The 23182-nt window shown below is 36.2% G+C and overlaps 1 protein-coding gene across 15 annotated transcripts in view; it reads left to right on the top strand.

Annotated features, from left to right (window-relative positions):
• GPHN (gephyrin) overlaps positions 1 to 23182 on the top strand; it is a 664399-nt gene that overhangs the window by 261624 nt on the left and 379593 nt on the right. For all 15 annotated transcript variants that reach the window (XM_003924444.4, XM_010335175.3, XM_010335173.3 and 12 more), the window contains exon 3: positions 7042 to 7099. In XM_003924444.4, coding sequence (XP_003924493.1) covers positions 7042 to 7099 — 58 coding nt within the window. The remainder of the gene's footprint in view (positions 1 to 7041; positions 7100 to 23182) is intronic.

Below are 23182 nucleotides of genomic sequence, written 5' to 3'. Positions count from 1 at the left end.
ATAAATGGTAATATTAGGCCACAGAAAATATATTTCAAAATACATTTTAAACGTTTGAAATCTTACAAAGTGTGGTCTCTGACCAGAAGAGAATAAAGCTAAAACTCAACCATATATATATATATATACACACACACACACATATATATACACACACAGACACACACATATACATATATATATACACACACACACAGATATATATGTATACACACACACATACATACAGACATACATATAGACATACATACATACATACAGGCCAGGCGTGGTTGCTTATGCCTATAAGCCCAGCACTTTGGGAGGCCAAGGCAGGCGAATCACGAGGTTAGGAGTTTGAGACCAACCTGACCAACAAGGTGAAACCCCACTCTCCATTAAAAATACAAAAATTAGTCGGGAATGGTGGTGCATGCCTGTAATCCCCACTGCTCAGGAGGCTACAGCAGGAGAATCGCTTCAACCTGGGAGGCAGAGGTTGCAGTGGACAAAGATCATGCCATTACACTTCAGTCTGGGTGACAGAGCAAGACTCCATCTCAAAAAAAACACAACAACTAGAAAATTTACAATATGGAGAAATTAAACTCTTAAATAAATCACGGTTTAAAGAAGAAATCACAAGTATAATTCAAAAATACCTTGGGGCAAATGAAAACAAAAACAGAACATATGAGAACTTACTGGGTGTGGTGAAAGCAGTGCTGAGAGGGAAATTAATACCTAGAAATGTTTACATTAAAAAGGAAGAAGCATCTCAATTACCTTAACCTGATACCTTGATGAACTGGAAAATGAAGACAAAACAAACCCAAATCTAGCAGATGGAGCTATGTAGGAGCTGGGATATTTTATGATATTGCAGTTAAGTTGGTATCAACTCAAACTAGATTGTTATAAATCTAGAATGTTAAATATATTTCTTCCCCAGGGTAATCACAAAGAAAGTATCTAAAAGTTATAGACTAAAGGAAATGAGAAGGGAGTGAAAATGATTCACTGCAAGAAAACAGAAAAGAAAATAGCTAAACACAGTAGAAGGCAATAATGAAACAAAAGAAGGCAGTAAAGATTAGAGTGGAAATAATGAAATACAGAATCAAAAAACAATAAAGAGCAACAGAAATCAAAACTTGGTTCTTTGAAAAGATCATCAGCCGGGCATGGTGGCTCATGCCTGTAGTCCCAGCACGTTGGGAGGCCAAGGTGGATGGATCACCTGAGGTCCAGAGTTCGAGGCCACTGTGGCCAACATGGTGAAACCCCATCTCTACTAAAAATGCAAAAATGAGCCAGGCATGGTGGCAGGCACCTGTAATCCCAGCTACTCAGAAGGCTGAGGCAGGAGAATTGCTTGAACCTGGGAGGCAGTGGTTGCAGTGAGCTGAGATCGCACCACTGCACTCCAGCATGGGTGACAGAAGGAGACTCTGTCTCAAAAAAAAGAAAGAGAGAGAGAGAGAGAGAGAGAGAGAGAGAGAGACTGAAAGAAAGAAAGAAAGAAAAGATCATCAGAAGTGACAAACTGTTAGCTAGATTGACTTAGGGAAAAATTGAGAAGATGCAAACACTAAAATCAGAAATGAAAGTGGGAACATTACTAACCTTACAGAAATAAAAAGGATTGTAAGAGAATACTATGTAAACAATTGTGTGCCAACAAATTAGATAATTTAGATGAAGTGGACAAATTATTAGAAACCAATGAATTATGTAAAATAATTAAACACTAGTCTATGTTAAACTCTTCTGAAACATAGAAGAAAACAATTTCTCATTCTGTGAGGCCAGCATTACTTTGCTACCAAAGCCAGAGTAAGACATCACAAGAAAGGAAAATTACATGTCAGTATCCCTTGTGAATATGGAAGTGAAAACACTAGCAACTGAATCCAATAGCATATTAGGATTATATACTATGACCAAGTAGGAATATACCAGGAATGCAAGAGTGGTTCAACATAAGAAGTTAGTTACTGTTGTATACTATGTCAATAGAATGAATGAAAACAAACAAGAAAGATCATCTTATTTGACAAACAAAAACAAAAATCCAGCAACACACTTCTATGGTAAAAACATGCAGAACACCAAGAAAAGAAGGGAATTTCCTTAACATGATAAAAGGGCATCTATGAAAAACCCACAGCTAACATCATCATACTCAGTGATGAAAAACTAAAGGTTTTCTCCTTATATCAGGAACAAGGCAGATATTCCTGTTTTCACTACTGCTGTTCACCATTGTACTGCAAGTTCTAGCCAGAACAGGCAGGCAAACAAAAAACGGCATCTACATTGAAAAGGAAGAAGTAAAGCTATGTCTGTTCACAGATAACATGTTGCTACATATAAAACTTTCCCTAATTATTAGAAAGCTATTAGAGACAATGAATGAATTCAGCAAAATTGCAGGATACAAGCTGACCACACAAAAATAATTTGTGTTTCTATATACCAGCAATAAACAATCCAAAATGGAAATAAAAACAATTTCATTTCAAATTACATCTGAAAATTCCTAGGAATAAATTTAACCAAGGAGATGAAAGACATTGAAAATTATAAAATACTGCTGAAGGAAATTAAAGAAGGCCTAAATAAGTGGAAAAGCATCCCATGTTTATGGAATGAAATATTTTTTAAAATGTCAGTACTACCCAAAGTTATCTGCAGATTCAATATAATTCCTATCAGTATTCTAGTGGTCATTTTTATTTTGCAGAAATAAAAAAGCCAGACCTAAAATTTATGACATTTCAAGGGTCCCAAGTAGTCAAGACAGTCTTAAGAAAGAACAATATTGGAAGACTCACACTTCCTAACTTCAAAATTTACTACAAAGCTTAGAGTAATCAAGACGGTGTGGTATTGACATAAAAATATACCTGTAGGCTGGGCACAGTGGCTCACACCTGTAATCCCAGCACTTTGAAAGGCCAAGGTGGGCAGATCACAAGGTCAAGAGATTGAGACTATCCTGGCTAACATGGTGAATCCCTGTCTCTACTAAAAATACAAAAAAAAAAAAAAAATAGCCAGGAGTGGTTGCATGCACTTGTAATCCCAGCTACTTAGGAGGCTGAGGCAGGAGAATCACTTAAACCCAGGAGGCTGAGGTTTCAGTGAGCCAATATCACACCACTGCATTTCAGTCTGAGTGACAAAGTGAGACTCCATCTCAAAAAACAAAACATAAAACAAAAGAATACACCTGTAGACCAATGGAATAGAACTGAAGATATAGAAATGAACCCATGCATCTATGGCCAATTGATTTTTGACAAGGGTGCCATGTTAAAGCTGCAACAGTGGCTTTGAGAAAGGAGTTTCCTCAACAACCAGTTTTTCACATGCAAAATAAATGAACCATACCTCACACCATATAGAAAAATGAAATCAAAATGGATTAATGACCTAAATACAGGAGCTAAAACCATAACGCTCTGAAGAAAACAGGGATGAATCTTCATTGCCTTGGGTTTGGCAGTGGATTTTTTATATACGACCCCAATAATATAAGCAACAGAAGAAAAAAATAGATGAATTAGACTTCATCAAAATTTAAGTTTTGTGCATCAAACAACATTATCAAGAAAGTGAAAAGACAACCTATAGAATAGGAAAATATTTTTAAGCCGTATATCTGATGAGGGTTTAAAATCCAGAATATGTTAAGAAATTGTACAACTCAACAACTACAAGAAAACAACCTAATTTTAAATGTGCAGAGGACTTGAATTTCTCCAAATATATACAAATGGCCAATAAGACATAAAAAGATCCTCAGCATCACTAATCAGTAGAGAAATGCAAATTGAAGCCACAGTGAGAGGCTACGTCATACCCACTAGGATGGCCATTAAAAAATAATGAAAATAATAACTTTGACAAAGATGTGGAGAAATTGGACCCTCATGTATTGCTCATGGGAATGTATAATACAGCCACTGTAAAAAACAGCTTGGTAGTTACTCCGAAAGCTAGGCATAGAATGACCAAGAAATTCTACCTCCTAGGTATATACCTAAAAAAATTAAAAAGAGGGACTCAAACAGACATTTAAGTGCCAGTGTTCAACATAACATTGTTCACAGTAGCCAAAAGATGGAAACAATTGGAACATCTATCAACAGATGAATTAATAAATAAAATGTGGTATGCATATGTAATGAAGTATTATTCAGCCATAAAAGGGAATAAAGTTCCACTATATGTTACAACATGAAAGAATTTTGAAAACTTAATGCTGAGTGATATAAACCAGACACAAGAAAACAAATATTGTATGATTCCACTTACATGATATCTTTTGAACAGACATATTCACAGAAGCAGAAAGTAGATTACAGGTTACCAGGAGCTGAGGTGAGAGGTAAATGGAGAATTACTGCTTAATGTTTACAATTTCTGTTTCGATTGATGCAAATGTTTTGGAAATAGTAATGATACACAATATCGTGAATATATTTAATGCCACTGAATTGCATACTTTAAAATGGTCGAAAGGCAAGTTTGTTAAATATAGTTTGCAATAATAAGATTAAAAAGAAAGCCAAAGTAGTTATCTATGAATGTGAAATTTATTTCTGGTCTTTGTTGTATTCTATTTTATATGTCTACCCTATGCGAGTACTACATTGTCTTGATTGCTATAAGCTTTGTAGTAACATTAAATCAGGAAGTGAGAATGATTCAACTTTATTTTCTGAAGTTTGTCTAACTATTCTGTGTCCCTTGAATTTCCATATTAATTTTAGAATCCTCTTGTCAATTTGTAGAACTGCATTCTTAAGCCCAGCTCTACCACTCGTAATTGTGGGATTTTTGAAAACCTACTTGTCTGATTTTTTTCATAATCATTTGTATAGGTTATAAGAATTAAATGAGAAAATACATGTAAAGTATAACATAATGCCTGGCACATAGTAAGTGCTAAATATACTACTTGTAGAAGTATTTCAACTATTACTGCCACTATCACTGCCAATGTAATACTATTTTTATATATTGACTATAGTAAAATAGAACTATATTTTACCCCAGAGTGAATTCTTTCTTCAACAATGAGAAGGACAGTGCAATGTAATAGAACATGAAATTTGGAGTGAGTTATTATCTAGGCCTGAATGCAGTAGCTGAAATAGTGATAGCATATTGAACTATCTGTGTTTAATGAAGTCATGAAAACAGAAATGTCATTTTCAGAAATCAGTTCAAAGGTCAAAACTACTAGTTGGTGAAGTTATTATTTTGGTTATAGTCATTTAATAGGAAGAAATGATGGGCTGAAGTAGGTTTATTAGTGAACAGGTGTTTTTAGTAATGTAGATGACTCTTGTTTCTAATAGTTTTTTTCTAGATTATTTCTGGTTTCTGGGATTTTTTTTCTGGTGTTTATATCAACTTTTATCTCCTTTCTCATTTCTATGTTTAGCATAATATGGAAGCCCTCCAAGTTTATTCTATTTTTTAGCCACTTGATTATATAGCTATCTTAGAATGATCTTGTTTACTACATCACTGATATACCTTATGTAAAGTCAATTAAGTTAAAATTTATTTGTTTCCACTATTCAATCATGGTATTTTAAGTCTAAGAAATAGTTCTTGGGGAGCAGGGGAAAAAATAAAATAAATAAGAAATAATTCTCAAATCAATATTTGAACACTAGTTTTGTAGTAAGAATAAATGGTAATAAATATTAAAGCATCTTAATGCATATTTAATAAAAATCATTTGGTTGGATTTTTTTAAAAAGTAGAAACAAGAATGGTATTTATTATTTTACATTTGGGAGAGGAGATATCCTAAAGGATCTAGAATACATAAGTCTCTTACATATGATACTCTTTTTTCTGTTACTGAGGTGTACTTATAAGCTCAAATAAGTATTCAGAAGGTTCCTTTGTAAGCATTGAATTGGAACAAAAGCAGTTAAGTAATTTGGAGTTTAATAACCTAGAGCACCTGATAGAGATGTGATGGGACCCACAAATACCCTGTATGTAATTTTAAAGTTTCTAAGTAGCCACATTTTAAAAAGTAAAAATAAACAGATGAAATTAACTTTAATAATATATTTAACCCAACATATCTAAAATATTATTATAACATGTGTTCAATACATTAAAATTATTCTTTAATACTAAGTATTCAAAATCTAGTGTGTATTTTACATTTGCATACATCTCAATTCATTCATTTCTTCAGTTGCTTATGAATTGCTGAATGTCTCTATGTCTCAATTTCCCAATTTTTATAATAGAGATAATTACAAGGATTAAATCAGATAATATACATGATACACACCTGAACCATGATTTTATATAAAGCTTAGTTGCTTTCTAATAAATATTTCAAACAGGTAAATATGACATATAATGGCATCACAGTCTCAAAGCAAAGAACGTTTTAAGGATTAAATTATCTGTAACTCCCAAATTCTCATCTCTTTCCCTTGGACAGTGCTGGGCACACACATCTCTCTGACTCCCTGTTCAAATTACTTTAAAAAAGAAGCAAAATCAATGTTGTTTCCACAGTTGTTGCAAATGTACCACACTAATGCAAGATGTTAGTATCAGGAAAACAGGGTTGTGGGGAAGGAAGGGAGGGAATATGTGAATGCTCTAATTTCTGCTCAATTTTTTTGAAATCTAAAACTACTATAAGAAGTAAAAGCTATGATTTCTTTTTTTAAAAAAAGCAAGCATCATGTTTGCCATCAGTTCCTCATGCATGTTAGCTGTGACAGAAGACAGCGGTAAAAGTGACAGTTTCAGCTTATTAATGACATCAGTAAGAGGAGTGTAGTTATGGTTAAAAATCTAACTTAACATTTTCAGTAGTCATTCATTACCTACCTCTTTTAAACTAATAAATGGAAAACGTGTGCACAAAATGGTTGTTTTTCCTCCATGGTCGTTGGGGTGAATACTGGGAATTATTGTTAGCATTCTCATGGTAATGGCAGAAATCTTCCATATTTTTTAAGCACTATTACTGGTTTTGAGAATATTTTCTTCTCCTAATTTCAGGTTGGGTGGGACTATATCAGCATACAAGATAGTACCAGACGAAATAGAAGAAATCAAGGTATAGTATGACATTTTTCACCTTCACAAAGACTTAGCATCTTGGTAAGGATTGGGGAAGAATTGATTTTTCTTTCTTTTTCTTTTTTCTTCTTTTTTTTTAAATTATACTTTAAGTTCTGGGGTACATGTGCAGATCTTGCAGGATTGTTACATAGGTATACACATGCCATGGTGGTTTACTGCCTCTATCACCCATTCACCTACGTTAGATATTTCTCCTAATGTTATCCTTCCCCAACCTCTCCACCCACTGCTAACACTCTCCTAGTCCCCTACCCCTCAACAAACCCCAGTGTGTGATATTCCCCTCCCTGTGGTTGATGTGTTCTAATTGTTCAACACCCACTTACGAATGAGAACATGTAGTGTTTGGTGTTCTGTCCTTGTGTCAGTTTGCTGAGAATGATGGTTTCCAGATTCATCCATGTCCCTGCAAAGGACATGAACTCATCCTTTTTTATGGCTGCATAGTATTCCATGCTGTATATGTGCCACATTTTCTTTATCTAGTCTATCCTTGATGGGCATTTGGGTTGGTTCCAACCATTTGCTATTGTAAACAGTGCTGCAGTGAACATAGCTGCACATGTGTCTTCATAACAGAACGATTTGTAATCCTTTAGGTATATTCCCAGTAATGGGATTGCTGGGTCAAATGGTATTTCTATTTCTAGATCCTTGAGGAACCATGACACTGTCTTCAACAATGGTTGCACTAAGTTACACTCCCACCAACAGTGTAAAAGCATTCCTATTTCTCCATATCCTTTCCAGCATCTGTTGTCTACCAATTTTTTAATGATTGCCATTCTAACTGGCATGTGATGGTATCTCAATGTGATTTTGATTTACATTTCTCTAATGACCAGTGATGATAAAGCTGGAGGCATCACGCTATCTGACTTAAAACTATACTATAAGGCAGCAGTAATCAAAACAGCATGGTGCTGGTACCAAAACAGACCATTGGAGATACAGACCATTGGAACAGAACAGAGGCCTTGGAAGTAATGCCACACATCTACAACCATCTGATCTTTGACAAATCTGACAAAAACAAACAATGGGGAAAGGGTTCCCTGTTTAATAAATGGTGTTGGGAAAACTGCCTAGCCATGTGTAGAAAGCTGAAACCGGACCCCTTCCTTACACCTTATATAAAAATTAACTCCAGATGGATTAAAGATGTAAACATAAGACCTAACACCATAAAAACGCTAAAAGAAAAGTTAGGCAATACCATTCAAGACATAGGCATAGGCAAGCACGAAAACACCAAAAGCAATGGCAACAAAAGCCAAAATAGACAAATGGGATCTAATTAAACTCCAGAGCTTCTGCACAGGAAAAGAAACAATCATTAGAGTGAACTGGCAACCAACAGGATGGGAAAAAATTTTGCAAGCTGTCCATCTGACAAAGGGCTAAATATCCAGAATCTACAGAGAACTTAAACAAATTTATAAGAAAAAAAAACCCATCAGAAAGTAGGCAAAGGATATTAACAGGCACTTTTCAAAAGAAGACGTTTATGCAGCCAACAAATATAATAATTACTTTTTCAAATGCCATTGAATCTTTGGGTATGTTAGAATATTATTTAATTCTTGGTTATCGTAGTTGAATTAAAAATTTATATGTATCAGATAATCAGCATCAGATTTATCTGCCATTTGCAATGCATTTCTGAGAAAAATATTAGAAGAATCAAAAAGGAACTGTTTCCTGTGCTGTTCATTAAAAATCTACGTAAGAAAACACTGTATATAAGCATTGGTATACATAATGGATTATCTTTTTATCTTGTTGCAATTTCTTTTCGCTATAAGCCTTCCCCAATTTTAAATATCAGTCTTTTAGTAGATATTTTTCTGGGTTCCTTTGAAAATACAATATACCAATTTTAATTAAAAATATATATCAAAATAATGAAAAATTGACTTACTCTTTAAAAATCAGAGCATTACTGCATTCTAACGTTTTACTAAGTCTTATGGAATATTAATCTTCTAACATAATATATTGTTCTTTTTCAAAAGCAATTTATCATCTATTGATAACTGAATATTCATGAGTAAGATTTAATAATTGGGTAGTAATAGTGAAGGATAGACAATACTGGTTAAGTTGTTAACAATGACATGTAAAGATCACAACAAATCATTAAGCTTGATGTGATTAAACTTTTCAATATCAAGTTCAATAAATTTCAAATCTTTCAATAAATTCAAATTCAAGATAATGATTTAATTCTATGACTCAATGGGCTTTTTTTTTTTCTTTGGAGACAGAGTATCTCTCTGTTGCCTAAGCTGGAGTACAGTGCAGTGGCATGATTTAAGCTCACAGCAATCTCCAGCTCCCTGGTTCAAGTTATTTTCCTGCCTTAGCAGTATACAGTGTTCCATTTTCTTCACATCCTGACTACTACCTGTCCTTTGGATAAAAGCCATTTTACATGGGATGAGATGAGATTGTAGTTTTGATTTTCATTTATCTGATGGTTAATTATGTTGAGCAGCCACACATAAAAATAAATATCTAGGAATTAATTCAACTAAAGAGCAAAAGATCTTAATGAAAGATTAATTAAAACTACAATACACTAATAAAAGTAACTAAAGAGATAAAAAAATGATTCTATGTTCATGGATTAGAAGAACAAATACTGTTAAAATGTTCATAGTACCCAAAGCAATTTATAGATTCAATACAATCCCTATCAAAATACTAATGGCACTCTACACAGAAATGGAAAAAATTATCCTAAAATTTATATGGAACCATAAAAGACCTAGAATAGCCAAAGCTATCCTAGGAAAAAAAAGCAAAACTGGAAGAAATCATATTACCTGACTTCAAATTATATTACAAAGCTATAATAACCAAAACATCATGGTACTGGCATAAAAACAATCACATAGACTAATGGAACAGAATAGAGATCCCAGAAACAAATCCACATACCTACAGTGAACTCTTTTTCAACAATGATGTCAAGAACTTACACTGGGAAAAAGTCTCTCTTCAATGTATGGTGCTGAGAAAACTAAATATCCATATGCTAAAAAATGAAACTAGATCTCTATCTCTCACCATATAAAAACAAATAAAAATGCATTAAAAAATTAAATGTAAGACCTCAAAACATGAAACTACAAGAAAATATTGGGGAAACTCTCCAGGACATTGATCTGGGCAATAATTTCTTAAGTTAACACTCCACAAGCAGAGGTAACCAAAGCAAAAATGAACAAATAGGAGTATATCACATTAAAAGTCTTTTGCACAGCAAAGATGAATCAACAGAGTGAAGAAATAACCCACAGAATGGGAGAAAATAATTGCAGGCTGCCCATCTGACAAGGAATTAATGACCAGAATATTAAAGAAGTTCAAATAACTTGATAGGAAAAAAAAAATCTAATAATACAATTTAAAAATAGGTGAAAGATTTCAATTTGCATTTCCTACAATTCCTAGGTATTTACTTTTATGTGTGGCTATTGCCAATGGAATTATATTTTATTTCTTTTTCAGATTGTTCACTGTTGGTAAATAAAAATGGTACTGATTTTTGTATGTTGATTTTGTATCCTGTAACTTTCTGAATTTATCAGTGCTAATAGTTTTCTTGGGGAGTCTTTACATTTTTCCAGATATAATATCATATCATATGCAAATAAGGATAATTTTACTACTTCCCTTTCAATTTGGATTTTCTTTTTGCCCATCTGATTGTTCTATCTAGATCATGCAATACTATAATGAGTAATACTGATTACTGTGGTCATACTGGTCTTCTTCCAGATCTCAGAGGAAGGGCTTTCAGTTTTTCCCCATTAATTATTATATTTGCTGTGGATCTGTCATATATGGTTTCTGTATTTCAACTCAGTTATATTTAGTCTATTCCCAGTTTTTTAATGGCTTTTAGCCAAAGCAATGCTGGATTTTATCAAATGCTTTGAAATTATCATATGATTTTTCCCCTTCGTTCTGTTGATAGGATGTATTACAGTGATTGATTTGCATATGTTAAACGATCCTTGAATCCCAGGGATAAATCCCACTTCAGCATGATGAATGATCTTTCTTTTTTTTTTAGTTTTTATTCTGAAAGCTCTGATTAGCCATTGAAGGATTTTTTTTTTTTTTTTTTTTTTTTTTTTTTTGAGACGGAGTCTTACTCTGTCACCCAGGCTGGAGTGCAGTAGCGTTATCTCAGCTCACTGCAACTTCCACCTCCCTGCTTTAAGTAGTTCTCTTGCCTCATCTTCCTGAGTACCTGGGATTACAGGTGCACGACACACACCCAGCTTTTTTTTGTGTGTGTGTGTTTTTAGTAGAGAGAGAGTTTCACCATGTTGGCCAGACTGATCTCAAACTCCTGACCTCAGGCAATCCAGTCACCTCCACCTCCCAAAGTGCTGGGATTATAGGTATGAGCCACTGCACCTGGCCTAGCCATTGAAGGATTTTTTTTTAAATTATCATACTTCAAGTTCTGGGGTACCGGTGTAGAATGTGCAAGTTTGTTACATAGGTATACATATGTTATGGTGGTTTGCTGCATCCATCACCCCATCATCTACATTAGGTATTTCTCCTAATATCAGAGATTGAAGATCAACGCAATGAAATAAAGTGAGAAGGCAATATTAGAGAAAAAAGAGGTAAAAGAAATTAACAAAGTCTCCAAGAAATAGGGGATTATGTGAAAAGACCAAATTTATGTTTGATTGGTGTACCTGAAAGTGAATGGGGAGAAAGAAACCAAGTTGGTTTCTTTTTCAGGATATTATCCAGGAGAACTTCTTCAACCTAGCAAGGCAGGCCAACATTCAAATTCAGGAAATACAGAGAACACCACAAAGATAATCCTTAAGAATAGCAACCCCAAGACTCAATTTCAACCAGAGTTGAAATGAAGGAAAAAATTCTAAGGGCAGCCAGAGAGAAAGGTTGGGTTACCAACAAAGGAAAGCCCATCAGACTCACAGCAGATCTCTTGGCAGAAACCCTACAAGCCAGAAGAGAGTGGGGGCCAATATTAAATATCCTTAAAGAAAAGAATTTTCAACCCAGAATTTCATACACAGCCAAACTAAGCTTCATAAGTGTAGAAGAAATAAAATCCTTTATAGACAAGCAACGGCCAAGAGATTTCATCACCACCAGGCCTGCCTTATAAGAGCTCCTAAAGGAAGCACTAAACATAGAAAGGAACAACCAGTACCAGCCACTGCAAAAACATACCAAATGGTAAAGACCATCGACACAATGAAGAAAATGTGTCAACAAATGGGCAAAACATCCAGCTAGCATCAAAATGGCAGGATCAAATTCACATATAACAATATTAACCTCAAATGTAAATGGCCTAAATGCCCCAATCAAAAGACACAGGCTGGCAAATTGGATGAAATGTCAAAACCCATCAGTATGCTGTATTCAGGAGACCAATCTCATTTTCAAAGACACACATAGGCTCAAAATAAAGGGATGGAGGAAGATTTATGAAGCAAATGGAAAGAAAAAAAAATCAAGGGTTACAATCCTAGTCTCTTATAAAACAGACTTTAAATCAACAAAGATCCAAAGAGACAAAGAAGGGCATTACATAATGGTAAAGGGATCAATGCGACAAGAAGAGCTAACTATCCTGAATATATATGCAACCAATACAAGAGCACCTAGATACATAAAGCAAGTTCTTAATGACCTACAAAGAAACTTAGACTCCCACACAATAATAGTTGGAGACTTTAACACCCAATTATCAATATTAGATCAATGCAACAGAAAATTAACAAGGATATTTAGGACTTGAACTCAGATCTGGACCAAGCAAACCTAATAGACATCTACAGAACTCTCCATCCTAAATCCACAGAATATACATTCTTCTTAGCACCACATCACACTTATTCTAAAACTGACCACATAATTGGAAGTAAAACACTCCTCAGCAAATACAAAAGAACGGAAATCATAACAGTCTCTCAGACCACAGTGCAATCAAATTAGAACTCAGGATTAAGGAACTCACAACCACACACTTCATGGAAACTGAGCAACCTGCTCCTGAATAGCTGCTGGATAAGTAATGAAATGAAGGCAGAAATAAAGATATTCTTTGAAACCAATGAGAATGAAGGCACAACGTACCAGAATCTCTGGGACACATTTAAAGCAGTGTCTAGAGGGAAATTTATAGCACTAAATGCCCACAAGAGAAAGGAGGAAAGTTCTAAAATCAACACCCTAACGTCATGATTAAAAGAACTAAAGGAGCAAGATGAAACAAACTCAGAAGCTAGCAGAAGACAAGAAATAACTAAGATCAGAGCAGAACTGAAGGAGATAGAGACACAAAAATCTCAAAAAAATCAATAAATTCAGGAGCAATTTTTTTGAAAAGATCAACAAAATAGATAGATTGCAAGCTAGATTAATAAAGAAGAAAGAGAAAAATCAAATAGATGCAATAAAAAATGATAAAGGGGATATCAACATCAATCCCGCAGAAATACAGACTACCATCAGAGATTACTACAAACACCTCTGTACAAATATACTAGTAAATCTAGAAGAAATGGATAAATTCCTGGACACTTATACTCTCCCAAGACTAAACTAGGAAGAAGTAGAATCCCTGAATAGACCAATAACAAGATCTGAAATTGAGGCAGCAATTAATAGCCTACCAACCAAAAAAAGTCCAGGACCAGATGGGTTCACAGCCAAATTCTACCAGAGGTACAAAGAGGAGCTGTCATCATTACTTCTGAAACGATTCCAAACAATACAAAAAGAGGAAATCCTCCCTAAATCATTTTATGAGACTGACATCATTCTGATACCAAAACCTCACAGAGACACAACCAAAAAAGAAAATTTCAGGCCAATATCCATGATAAACATTGATGGAATGGTCTTTCTAATGTATTACTGAATTAATTTTGATAGCATTTCATTGAGGAGTTTGGCATCAATATTTATAAGAGATATTGGCCTATAGTTTTCTTTATTTGAGTGTCTTTGGTTTTAGTATCAGGGTAATATTAGCCTTATACAATGAGCTTGGAAGTATTCCCTTCTTCTGTGTTTTTCAGAGTAGTTGGAATAGAATTGGTATTAATTCTTCTTAAAATGTTTGGTAGAAAGAAGGGAAGCCATTGTGTTCTGGACTTCTCTTTACTGGGAGATATTTTATTCCAGCTTCAATCTCATTACTTGTAATTGCTCTATTCAGGTTTTGCATTTCTTCATGGTTCAGTCTTATTAGGTTGTACATAACTAGGAATTTGTGTATGTCTTCTAAATTTTCCAATTTATTTGTGTATAGTTGCAAATAGTAGCCACTAATGATCCTTTGAATTTCTGCAGTATCAATTATAATGTCACCTTTTTAAAAAAAAATTGTATTTATTTGGATATTCTCCCTTTTTTTTTTTAGTTAATCTGGCTAAAGGTTTGTCAATCTTATTTAACTTAAAAAAAAAAAGTTTGTTTCATTGATCTTTGGTATTTTTTTCTTCATTCCAATTTTATTTATTTCTTCTCTGATCTTTCTTTTCTTCTACTACTTTTGGGTTTGATTTTCCCTTGATTTTGTAGTTTTTTAAGATGCATTATTAGATTGCTTACTTGAAGTTTTTCTTTGTTTTGTTTTGTTTTTTGATGTTGGCCCTTATGACTATAAACTTCCTCTTAATACTGCTTTTGCTGTATCCTATAGGTTTTGCTATGTTTTGTTTCTGTTATCATTTGTTTCAAGAAAGTTTTCAATTTTCTTCTTAATTTCTTCATTGACCCTCTGATATTCAGGAGCATATCATTTAATTTCTGTATATTTTTATAGTTTCCAAAATTTGTCTTGTTTTTGATTTCTAGTTTTATTTTCATTGTGGTCAGAGAAGATTCTTGATATTATTTCATTTTTAAAATGTTGTAATACATGTTTTGTGAACTAACATGGTCTGTCTTTGAGAATGTTCCCTGTGCTGAGGAGAAGAATGTGTACTCTTCAGCCACTGGATGAAATGATTTGTAAATATCTATTGATCTATTGTGTCTGTAATGCAGACTAAATCTGATGTTTCCTTGTTGATTTTCTTTCTGGAAGATCTTTCCAATGCTTTAAGTGGGAATTGAAGTCTCCAGCTACTGTTGTGTTGGGGCCTGTCTTTAGCTGTAGTAATATTTGCATAATCTATCTGAGTCCTCCAGTATTGGGTGCATGCATATTTAAAATTTTATGTCCTCTTGCTGAATTGACTTGTTTATCATTATATAGTGACCTTCTTAGTCTCTTCTAATAGTTTTGGTCTTGAAATCTATTTTGTCTTCTGCAAGTATAGCAACTCTTGCCTTTTTTTGTTTTAATTATCATGGAATATCTTTATTTATTTATTTATTTACAGTCTTCGGTGTCTTTGTAGGTGAAGCGTGCTTCTTATAGGCAACAGATCATTGGGTCTTTGATCAATGGGTTGTTTTTTTCATGCATTCTGCCAGTCTATGTTTTTTAATGGAAGTATTTGGTCTATTTACATTCAAACTTATTTTCGATAAGTAAGGATTTTACTCCTGACATTTTATTATTTGTTCTCTGGTTGTTTTGTGGTCTTTTCTTTCTTCTTTCTTTTCTTCCAGTCTTTCTTTAGTGAAGGTGATTTTTCTCTGGTGATATGATTTAGTTTCTTGGTTTTTATTTTTTTGTCTCTATTTTATGTTTTTTTATTTGATGTTACCATGAGGCTTGCAAATACTATCTTATAACATATTATTTTGACCTAATAACAACTTAACACTTTTTGCATAAACAAACAAGCAAGCCACAGACTGATAATAGTCTACACTTTAACATTATCCCTCCACTTTTTAACTTTTTGTATTTTCTATTTATATTTTATTGTATGGACCATGTCTTCAAAAGTATTTCTATTTGGTTTATTATTTATTCTTTCTACTTAAGATTAGAATAATCTACGCACCATGGTTACAATATTGTAATATTCTACATTTTTCTGTGTACTTTCTAGTGTGTTTTATACCTTCAGGTGATTACTTACTGCTTTTTTTCTGATTGAATTACTCTCTTTCGCATATATTATAGGACAGATCTGGTGTTGATAACATCCCTCAGCTTTTGTTTAGAAAGTCTTTATTTCTTGTTCATGCTTGAAAAATATACTATTTTAGGGTAAAACATATTTCTTTCACAATGTAAATATGTCATGCCACTCTCTCTTGGCCTATAAAGTTTCCAGTGAAAAATCTGCTGCCAAAAGTATAGGAGCTGTATTGTCTGTTATTTCTTTTCTCATGCTGCTTTTAGGATCCTTTCTTTATCTTTGATTTTTGGGAATTTAAATACTAAATACCTTGAGATATTAAGTAATGTTTGGGTTAAATCTGCTTGGTGTTTTATACCATTCTTCTACAATGGATATTGGTATCTTTCTCTAGGTTTGGGAAGTTCTCTGTTACTATCCCTTTGAATAAATATTCTACGCATATCTTTTTCTCTATCTCCTCATTTTAAGGCCTATAACTCTTCAATTTGCCTTTTTGAGACCTGTTCTCTTGATCCTAGAGACATGTTTTTTATTCGTTTTTCTTGTGTCTCATCTGTGTAGTTTCAAACAGCCTGTATTCAAGCTCATTAATTATTTCTTCTGCTTAATCATTTCTGCTGTTACAGGACTTTGATGCACTCTTGAGTATGCCAATTACATTTTTAAGCTTTATAATTTCTTGTTGATTCTTTTTTAGTTACTTAACTCTCTTTGTTAAATTTATCAAATAGAAGTCTGAATTTCTTCTCTGTGTTACCTTAAATTTCATTGAGTCTCTTCAACACAGCTCTTTTGTATTCTCTGTCTGAGTAGCCACATAGCTCTGTTTCTCCAGGTTTGGACCCAGATGCCTTATTTAGTTCATGTGGTGAGATCATGTTTTCCTGGGTTGTCTTGATACTTGCAGATACTCATCTGTGGGCATTAAAGACTGAGATATTTATTGTAGTCTTTGCAGTCTGTGCTCATTTGTACTCATCCTTCTTGGGAAGGCTTTCCAAATACTTGAAAGGACATGGGTGTTGTGAGCTTTAGGGGGCACTCCAAGCCAAGTAACACTGAGGTTTGTGCAAACTTGTAAAGGTACCACTTTGATAATCTTATACAAGATCCTAAAGAATTCTCTGAATTATCAAGCAGAGACTATCGTTGTCTTCCGTTCCTTTCTCCGAAGGAAAAGGAGTCAGTCTCTCTCTCTCTCTCTCTCTCTCTCTCTCTCTCTCTCTCTCTCTCTCTCTCTCTCTTCTTTGAGCTACCTGGAGCTGGTGGTAGAGTAACATAAGCACCCATGTGGTCACCACCTCTAGGACTGCAATGGATTAGGCCTGAAGCCAGCAGAGCATTAAGTCTTGCTCAAGTCCTGCTGTAACCACTTCTGGCTACCATCAGTGTTCACTCAAAACCCTGCAGCTCTACAGTCAGCAAGTTACAAAGCCAGCAGTGCTATGTTCTTTCTGTCAGGGCAGCGAGTTCCCCCAGGCCCTAGGCAAGTCCGTAGGTGTCATCCAGGAATCAGGGACTAGAGTAAAAATCCTTAGATGTCTACCTAGTGTTCTATTGTAGTATGGCTGAGCTTGCCCTCAAACCACATGACATAGTCCTTCCCATCTTCCCTCCACATTTTAAAAGCAGAGGTCTAACCCCACAGCCACCACCATCCCAGGCTTAGAGAGAGTACTGCTATTCTACCTCAGATATTTCCTTAAGGTTCAAGGGCTCTTCTCTCAGTCTGTGGTGAATGCCACCTGTTCTGAAACTCACCCTTCAGGGGAGTGGTGCCCCCTCTGGCCCAGGGCAGGTCTCAGAATGTCATCCAAGAGGCAATTCTTGGAAATCCCAAGAGCCCATTTGATGCTCAACATTCTGTGGCCAAGATGGTACCCGAGGTGCAAGACAAAGTCCCTTTCACTTTTCCCTCTGCTTTTCTCAAGCAGAAGATGTCTCACATAGCCACCACAGAATTTACTGAATCTCACCTGAAGCCAGCAAGTCTCAGCATCTCACCCAAGGCCCTTGATACCTGGGTATCACTGCTCATTATTCAGGGCCCAAGGGCTCTTTAGTTCACAGTTTGCCAGGACTACATCTCTCCCTACAAGGCTATGGGTTCCCTTCTGGCCCAGGGTATATCTAGAAATGTCCAGTAGCTAGGGCCTAGAAAGGGAACCGCATAACTCTGATGAGTGCCCTATTCTACTCTAGCTAAGCTGGTATCCAAGCTGCAAGAAAAAGTCTTCCCCACTCTGGGTCTCCGCTCTTCAAGTGGAAGGAAGGGTCTCTTTTGGAGCCACAAGCTCTGCAGCCTGGGGTTATAGGAGGGGTGATGTCAGTATTCCCTCAGTAGGTCATTTCCCTCCCTACCCCCAGTCCACTGTCAGAGGACCCTGTTCAGCCCTAGGACTCACCTAATTGTTGGAGTCCTTGTGGCCTCAACTGCCTTTCAAGTTTATCTGCTGTCCCAGAGCCCTTTAATGTCAGATAGTGAGGCTTGTAGAAACTCAAGTTCTGATTGCTGGAATCAGCAATTCCCCTATGGCTAGGGATGGTCAGCTGAGTTTTATTGGGTTTTTCTTTCTGCTATAACAAGAATAGCACTGAGTTAAAATGCCTCACAATTACAATTACCTGCTCGCCTTCTCGCCAGAGCACAGAAACACTATCTGTACCATACCTCCACCGCCACGGGATAGGATAAGGGTCCTGCTGACTATTCACAACTTTTCCTATGTCTTCAGTGCCTCTTTCAGCAACATGAAGTTAAAGTCAGGTACTGTGAGTACTCACCTGAGTTTTGGGTTTTACGAGGATTAAGGGTCCTGTTGACTGTTCAAAACTTTTTCTACGTCTTCAGTGCCTCTTTCAGCAATATAAAGTTAAAGTCAGGTACTGCGAGTGCTCACCTGAGTTTTGGATTTTACGAGGATAAGGATCCTGTTGACTATTCAAAACTTTTTCTACATCTTAAGTGCCTCTTTCAGCAATATGAAGTTAAACTCAGGTGCTGTGAGTGCTCACCTGAGTTTTGGGTTTTATGAAGATGCTTTTTTTGTGTCTAAGTAGTTGTAACATTGGTTTCCTTGCAGTGAGGGCAGAGGCAGTGATTAGTGGAGCCTTCTGTTCCACCATCTCCACCTCTCTCTTCAGTGATTGCCTTTTTATTTATATCTTTCATAAATTTGAGGAAATTTTTCAACATCATTTTTGGCTGTTGCTTCTTCCTATTTTGTCTTCTTTTTCTGGAATCCAATTGTACTATACTTTTGAGTGTGTCCCACGTTTTGTGGCTTTTTATATTTTTCCTCTTTTCTTTTTTCTTGTTTACTTTCTCTGGATCAGTTTGTGGAGTTTTTTTCATTGCTGTTGATCTGTCTTTGAGTTTAGTATTCCTGTGTTCTGTAGTGTTTTTTTCCTTTTTACCTATGTTAGCATTATTTAACCCTGATGAACCTTGTAATTTCCCTTCTAGTATGTCCATTAAACTTTTTTAGATTCCAATTCTCTGGTTATTTTCTGTACCATTTTATCCATTTTGTTTATTTTTCTTCTATTGTCTTGAACATATTAATCATAGTTTACTTGAAAGTTCTTGGCTAGGCCGGGCACGGTGGCTCAAGGCTGTAATCCCAGCACTTTGGGATGCCAAGGTGGGCAGATCACAAGGCCAGGAGTTTGAGACCAGCCAGGCCAACATGGTGAAACACTGTCTCTACCCAAAAAATACAAAAATTAGTTGAGCATGGTGGTGTGCACCTGTAATCCCAGCTACTCGGGAGGCTGAGGCAGGAGAGTTGCTTGAACCTGGGAGGCAGAGGTTGTAGTGAGTCAAGATGCGCCACTGCCCTCCAGCTTGGTTGACAGAGCAATACTCTGTCTCAAAAAAAAGAAAGTTCTTGGCTGTAAACTTTCAGTGCATCTCTTTTGGAGGGGTTTTTGGTCTGTTTTTTCCTCCTAATTTCTAGCAAATCAAGTACTTTTTAATAAATTTGTTATATTTAAGACTCATATTGGCCACAAATGACTTCATTCCTCTTTCTACTATAGGCAGCAAGTGTGAGAAACCAATTAGTACAGTACTGTCAGTAATTGAACAGGATTACAGTTGGTCTAAGAACATGGTGGGTTTTCCATCCCCTCAGTTGTGAAAGACAATAGGTTTACCTCTGATATTCACAGGCTGCAGCCCAGCTCTCTTATCTCTAGCCTAAACAATATAGCCTCAAAAACTAACAAATACTTTGATGGGAAATAGGCACTATACTTTGGTCAGGCTTACTTCCCTAACAAGTCTTTGTTTTCCAAATACTATGAAGAATACAAAAGATTTCATTCTGCCTTTCATAAGCTTTTTGTCTAGCTTTGCAGGCTTCTATATACCACCAGAATCTACAGTTGTTCCAAAACATTCATGAATTTGGGTTTATTCGAGTTTCCAAGCGTTAAATGTTTTAAGAAGTTTCTGGCTAATTCTTCCTAAGCAGGGGTTGTCTGCCCAGTAAAATTAATAGACAGTCCTATGTCCAAAATCAACAAATACCCTCAATGGGGGTGGGTTGATAAGAAAAGGTGGATATTACCAGTTTTACTCAGTAAAGTTTCCCCCTCTTTGGAATTTTACTTCACTTAATCATTATTGTTTCTGTCACTCTCTGATGTCTTTAAAAGCAGCATTTGTATGATTATATTATTTTTCTCCACTTGTTACAGTGAAAGTATTATCCTGCTGTGATATTTTGCAGCCTATCCAGAAACAGAACTTCTGTATTGTATTTTTTAACTTATTTTTGCTAGGATGAAGAAAAAAAGATACTTCTGTTTAAATCTCTTTGATTCTGGTTTGTGTAATGCTCTGTCAGGCACTGTTGTGATTGCTTTAAAAATACTCATTTTAATTATCTGTATTAGTTCATTTCATGCTGCTGATAAAGACATACATGAGACTGGGCAATTTACAAATGAAAGAAGTTTATTGGACTTACAGTTCCACATGGCTGGGGAGGTGGCATCACAATCATGGTGGAAGGCAAGAAGGATCAAGTCACATCTTAGGTGGATGACAGCAGGCAAAGAGAAAGCTTATGCAGGGAAACCCCTTTTTAAAGCCATCAGATCTCATCAGACTTTTTCACTGTCATGAGAATAGCATGAGAAAAACCTGCCCCCATGATTCAGTTACCTCCTACCAGGTCCCTCCCACAACATATGGGAATTCAAGATGAGATTTGGATGGGGACACACCCAAGCCATATAATTCCATTCCTGGCCCTTCCCAAATCTCATGTCCTCACATTTCAAAACCAATAATGCCTTCCCAACAGTCCCTCAGTCTTAACTCATTTCAACATTAACTCCAAAGTCCACAGTCCAAAGTCTCATCCAAGACAAGACAAGTCCCTTCTGCCTATGAATCTGTTAAGTCAGAAACAAGTTAGTTACCTCCTAGATGCAATGGGGGTACAGGTATTGGGTAAATATACACATTTCAAGTGGGGGAAATTGGCCAAAACAAAGGTACTACATGCCCCGTGCAAGTCCAAAATCAAGCGAGGCAGTCAAATCTTAAAGCTGCAGAATGATCTTCTTTGACTCCGTGTCTGACAACCAGGTCACACTGATGCAAGAAGTATGTTTCCATTGTCTTGGGCAGCTCCAGTCCTGTGGCTTTGCAGCGTACAGCCTCCTTCCCAGATGCTTTCACAGGCTGGCATTGGGTGTCTGTGGCTTTTCCAGGTGCACTGTACAAGGTATTGCTGGTGGATCTATCATTCTGGGGTCTTCGGGGCAGCGACCCTCTTCTCATAGCTCTACTAGGCAGTACCCCAGTAGGGACCCTGTGGAGGGTCCAACCCCACATTTCCCTTCTGCACTGCCCTAGCAGAGGTTGTCCATGAGGTCCCCACCCTTACAGCAAACTTCTGCCTGGGCATCCAGGTATTTTCATACATCGGAAATCTAGACAGAGGTTCCTAAACCTCAGTTCTTGACTTCTGTGCACTCGCAGGCTCAGCACCATGTGGAAGCTGCCAAAGCTTGAGGCTTCCACCCTTTGAGGCCACAGCCTGAGCTCTATGTTGTCCCCTACAGCCACTGCTGGAGCACCTAAGATGTAGGGCACCAAGTCCCTAGGCTACACATAGCACAGGAACCTTGGACCCAGCTCATGAATTCTCTTTTTCCTCTTAGTCCTCCAGGTCTGTGATGGGAGGGGCTGCCTCAAAGGTCTGACATACCTGGAGACATTTTCCCCATTGTCTTGGGGATTAACATTCAACTTCTCATTACTCATTCATGGATGTACTGCATCCAGCTTAAATTTCTCTTTAGCAAATGGGATTTTATTTTCTATTGCATTGTCAGGCTGCAAATTTTCCAAATTTTTATGCTCTGCTTCCCTTATAAAACTGAATGCCTTTAATAGCACCCAAGTTACATCTTGAATGCTTTGTTGCTTAGAAATCTCTTCTGCCAGGTATCCTAAATCCTCTCTCTAGTTCAAAGTTCCACAAGTCTCCAGGAAGGGGCAAAATGCTGCCAGTCTCTTGTAAAAACATGGCAAGTGTCACCTGTGCTCCAGTTTCCAAAAATTCCTCATTTCCACCTGAGACCACCTCAGCCTGGACTTTATTGTCCATATTTCTATCAGCATTTTGGGCAAAGCCATTCCCCAAGTCTCTAGGAAGCTACAAACCTTCCCACATATTTCTGTCTTCTGCTGAGTCCTCCAAACTGTCCTAACTCCTTCCTACCTTCTACCCAGTTCCAAAGTTGCTTCCACGTTTTCAGGTATCTACAGTAGCAACTGGCACCAATTTACTGAACTGGTCTGTTTTATTCTGCTGATGACATACCTGAGACTAGGTAATTTACCAAAAAGAGAGGTTTATTGAACTTACAGTTTCACATGGCTGGGAGGCCTCACAATCATGGTAGAAGGCAAAGAATAGCAGGTCATATCTTATTTATATGGCAGCAGGTACAAAGAGAGCTTGTGCCAGGAA

The sequence above is a fragment of the Saimiri boliviensis genome, chromosome 2 (assembly GCF_048565385.1).
Source record: "Saimiri boliviensis isolate mSaiBol1 chromosome 2, mSaiBol1.pri, whole genome shotgun sequence".
Lineage (NCBI taxonomy): Eukaryota > Metazoa > Chordata > Mammalia > Primates > Cebidae > Saimiri > Saimiri boliviensis.
Note: the sequence above shows the minus strand (reverse complement) of the source record. Positions and strands in the feature narration are given on the sequence as shown.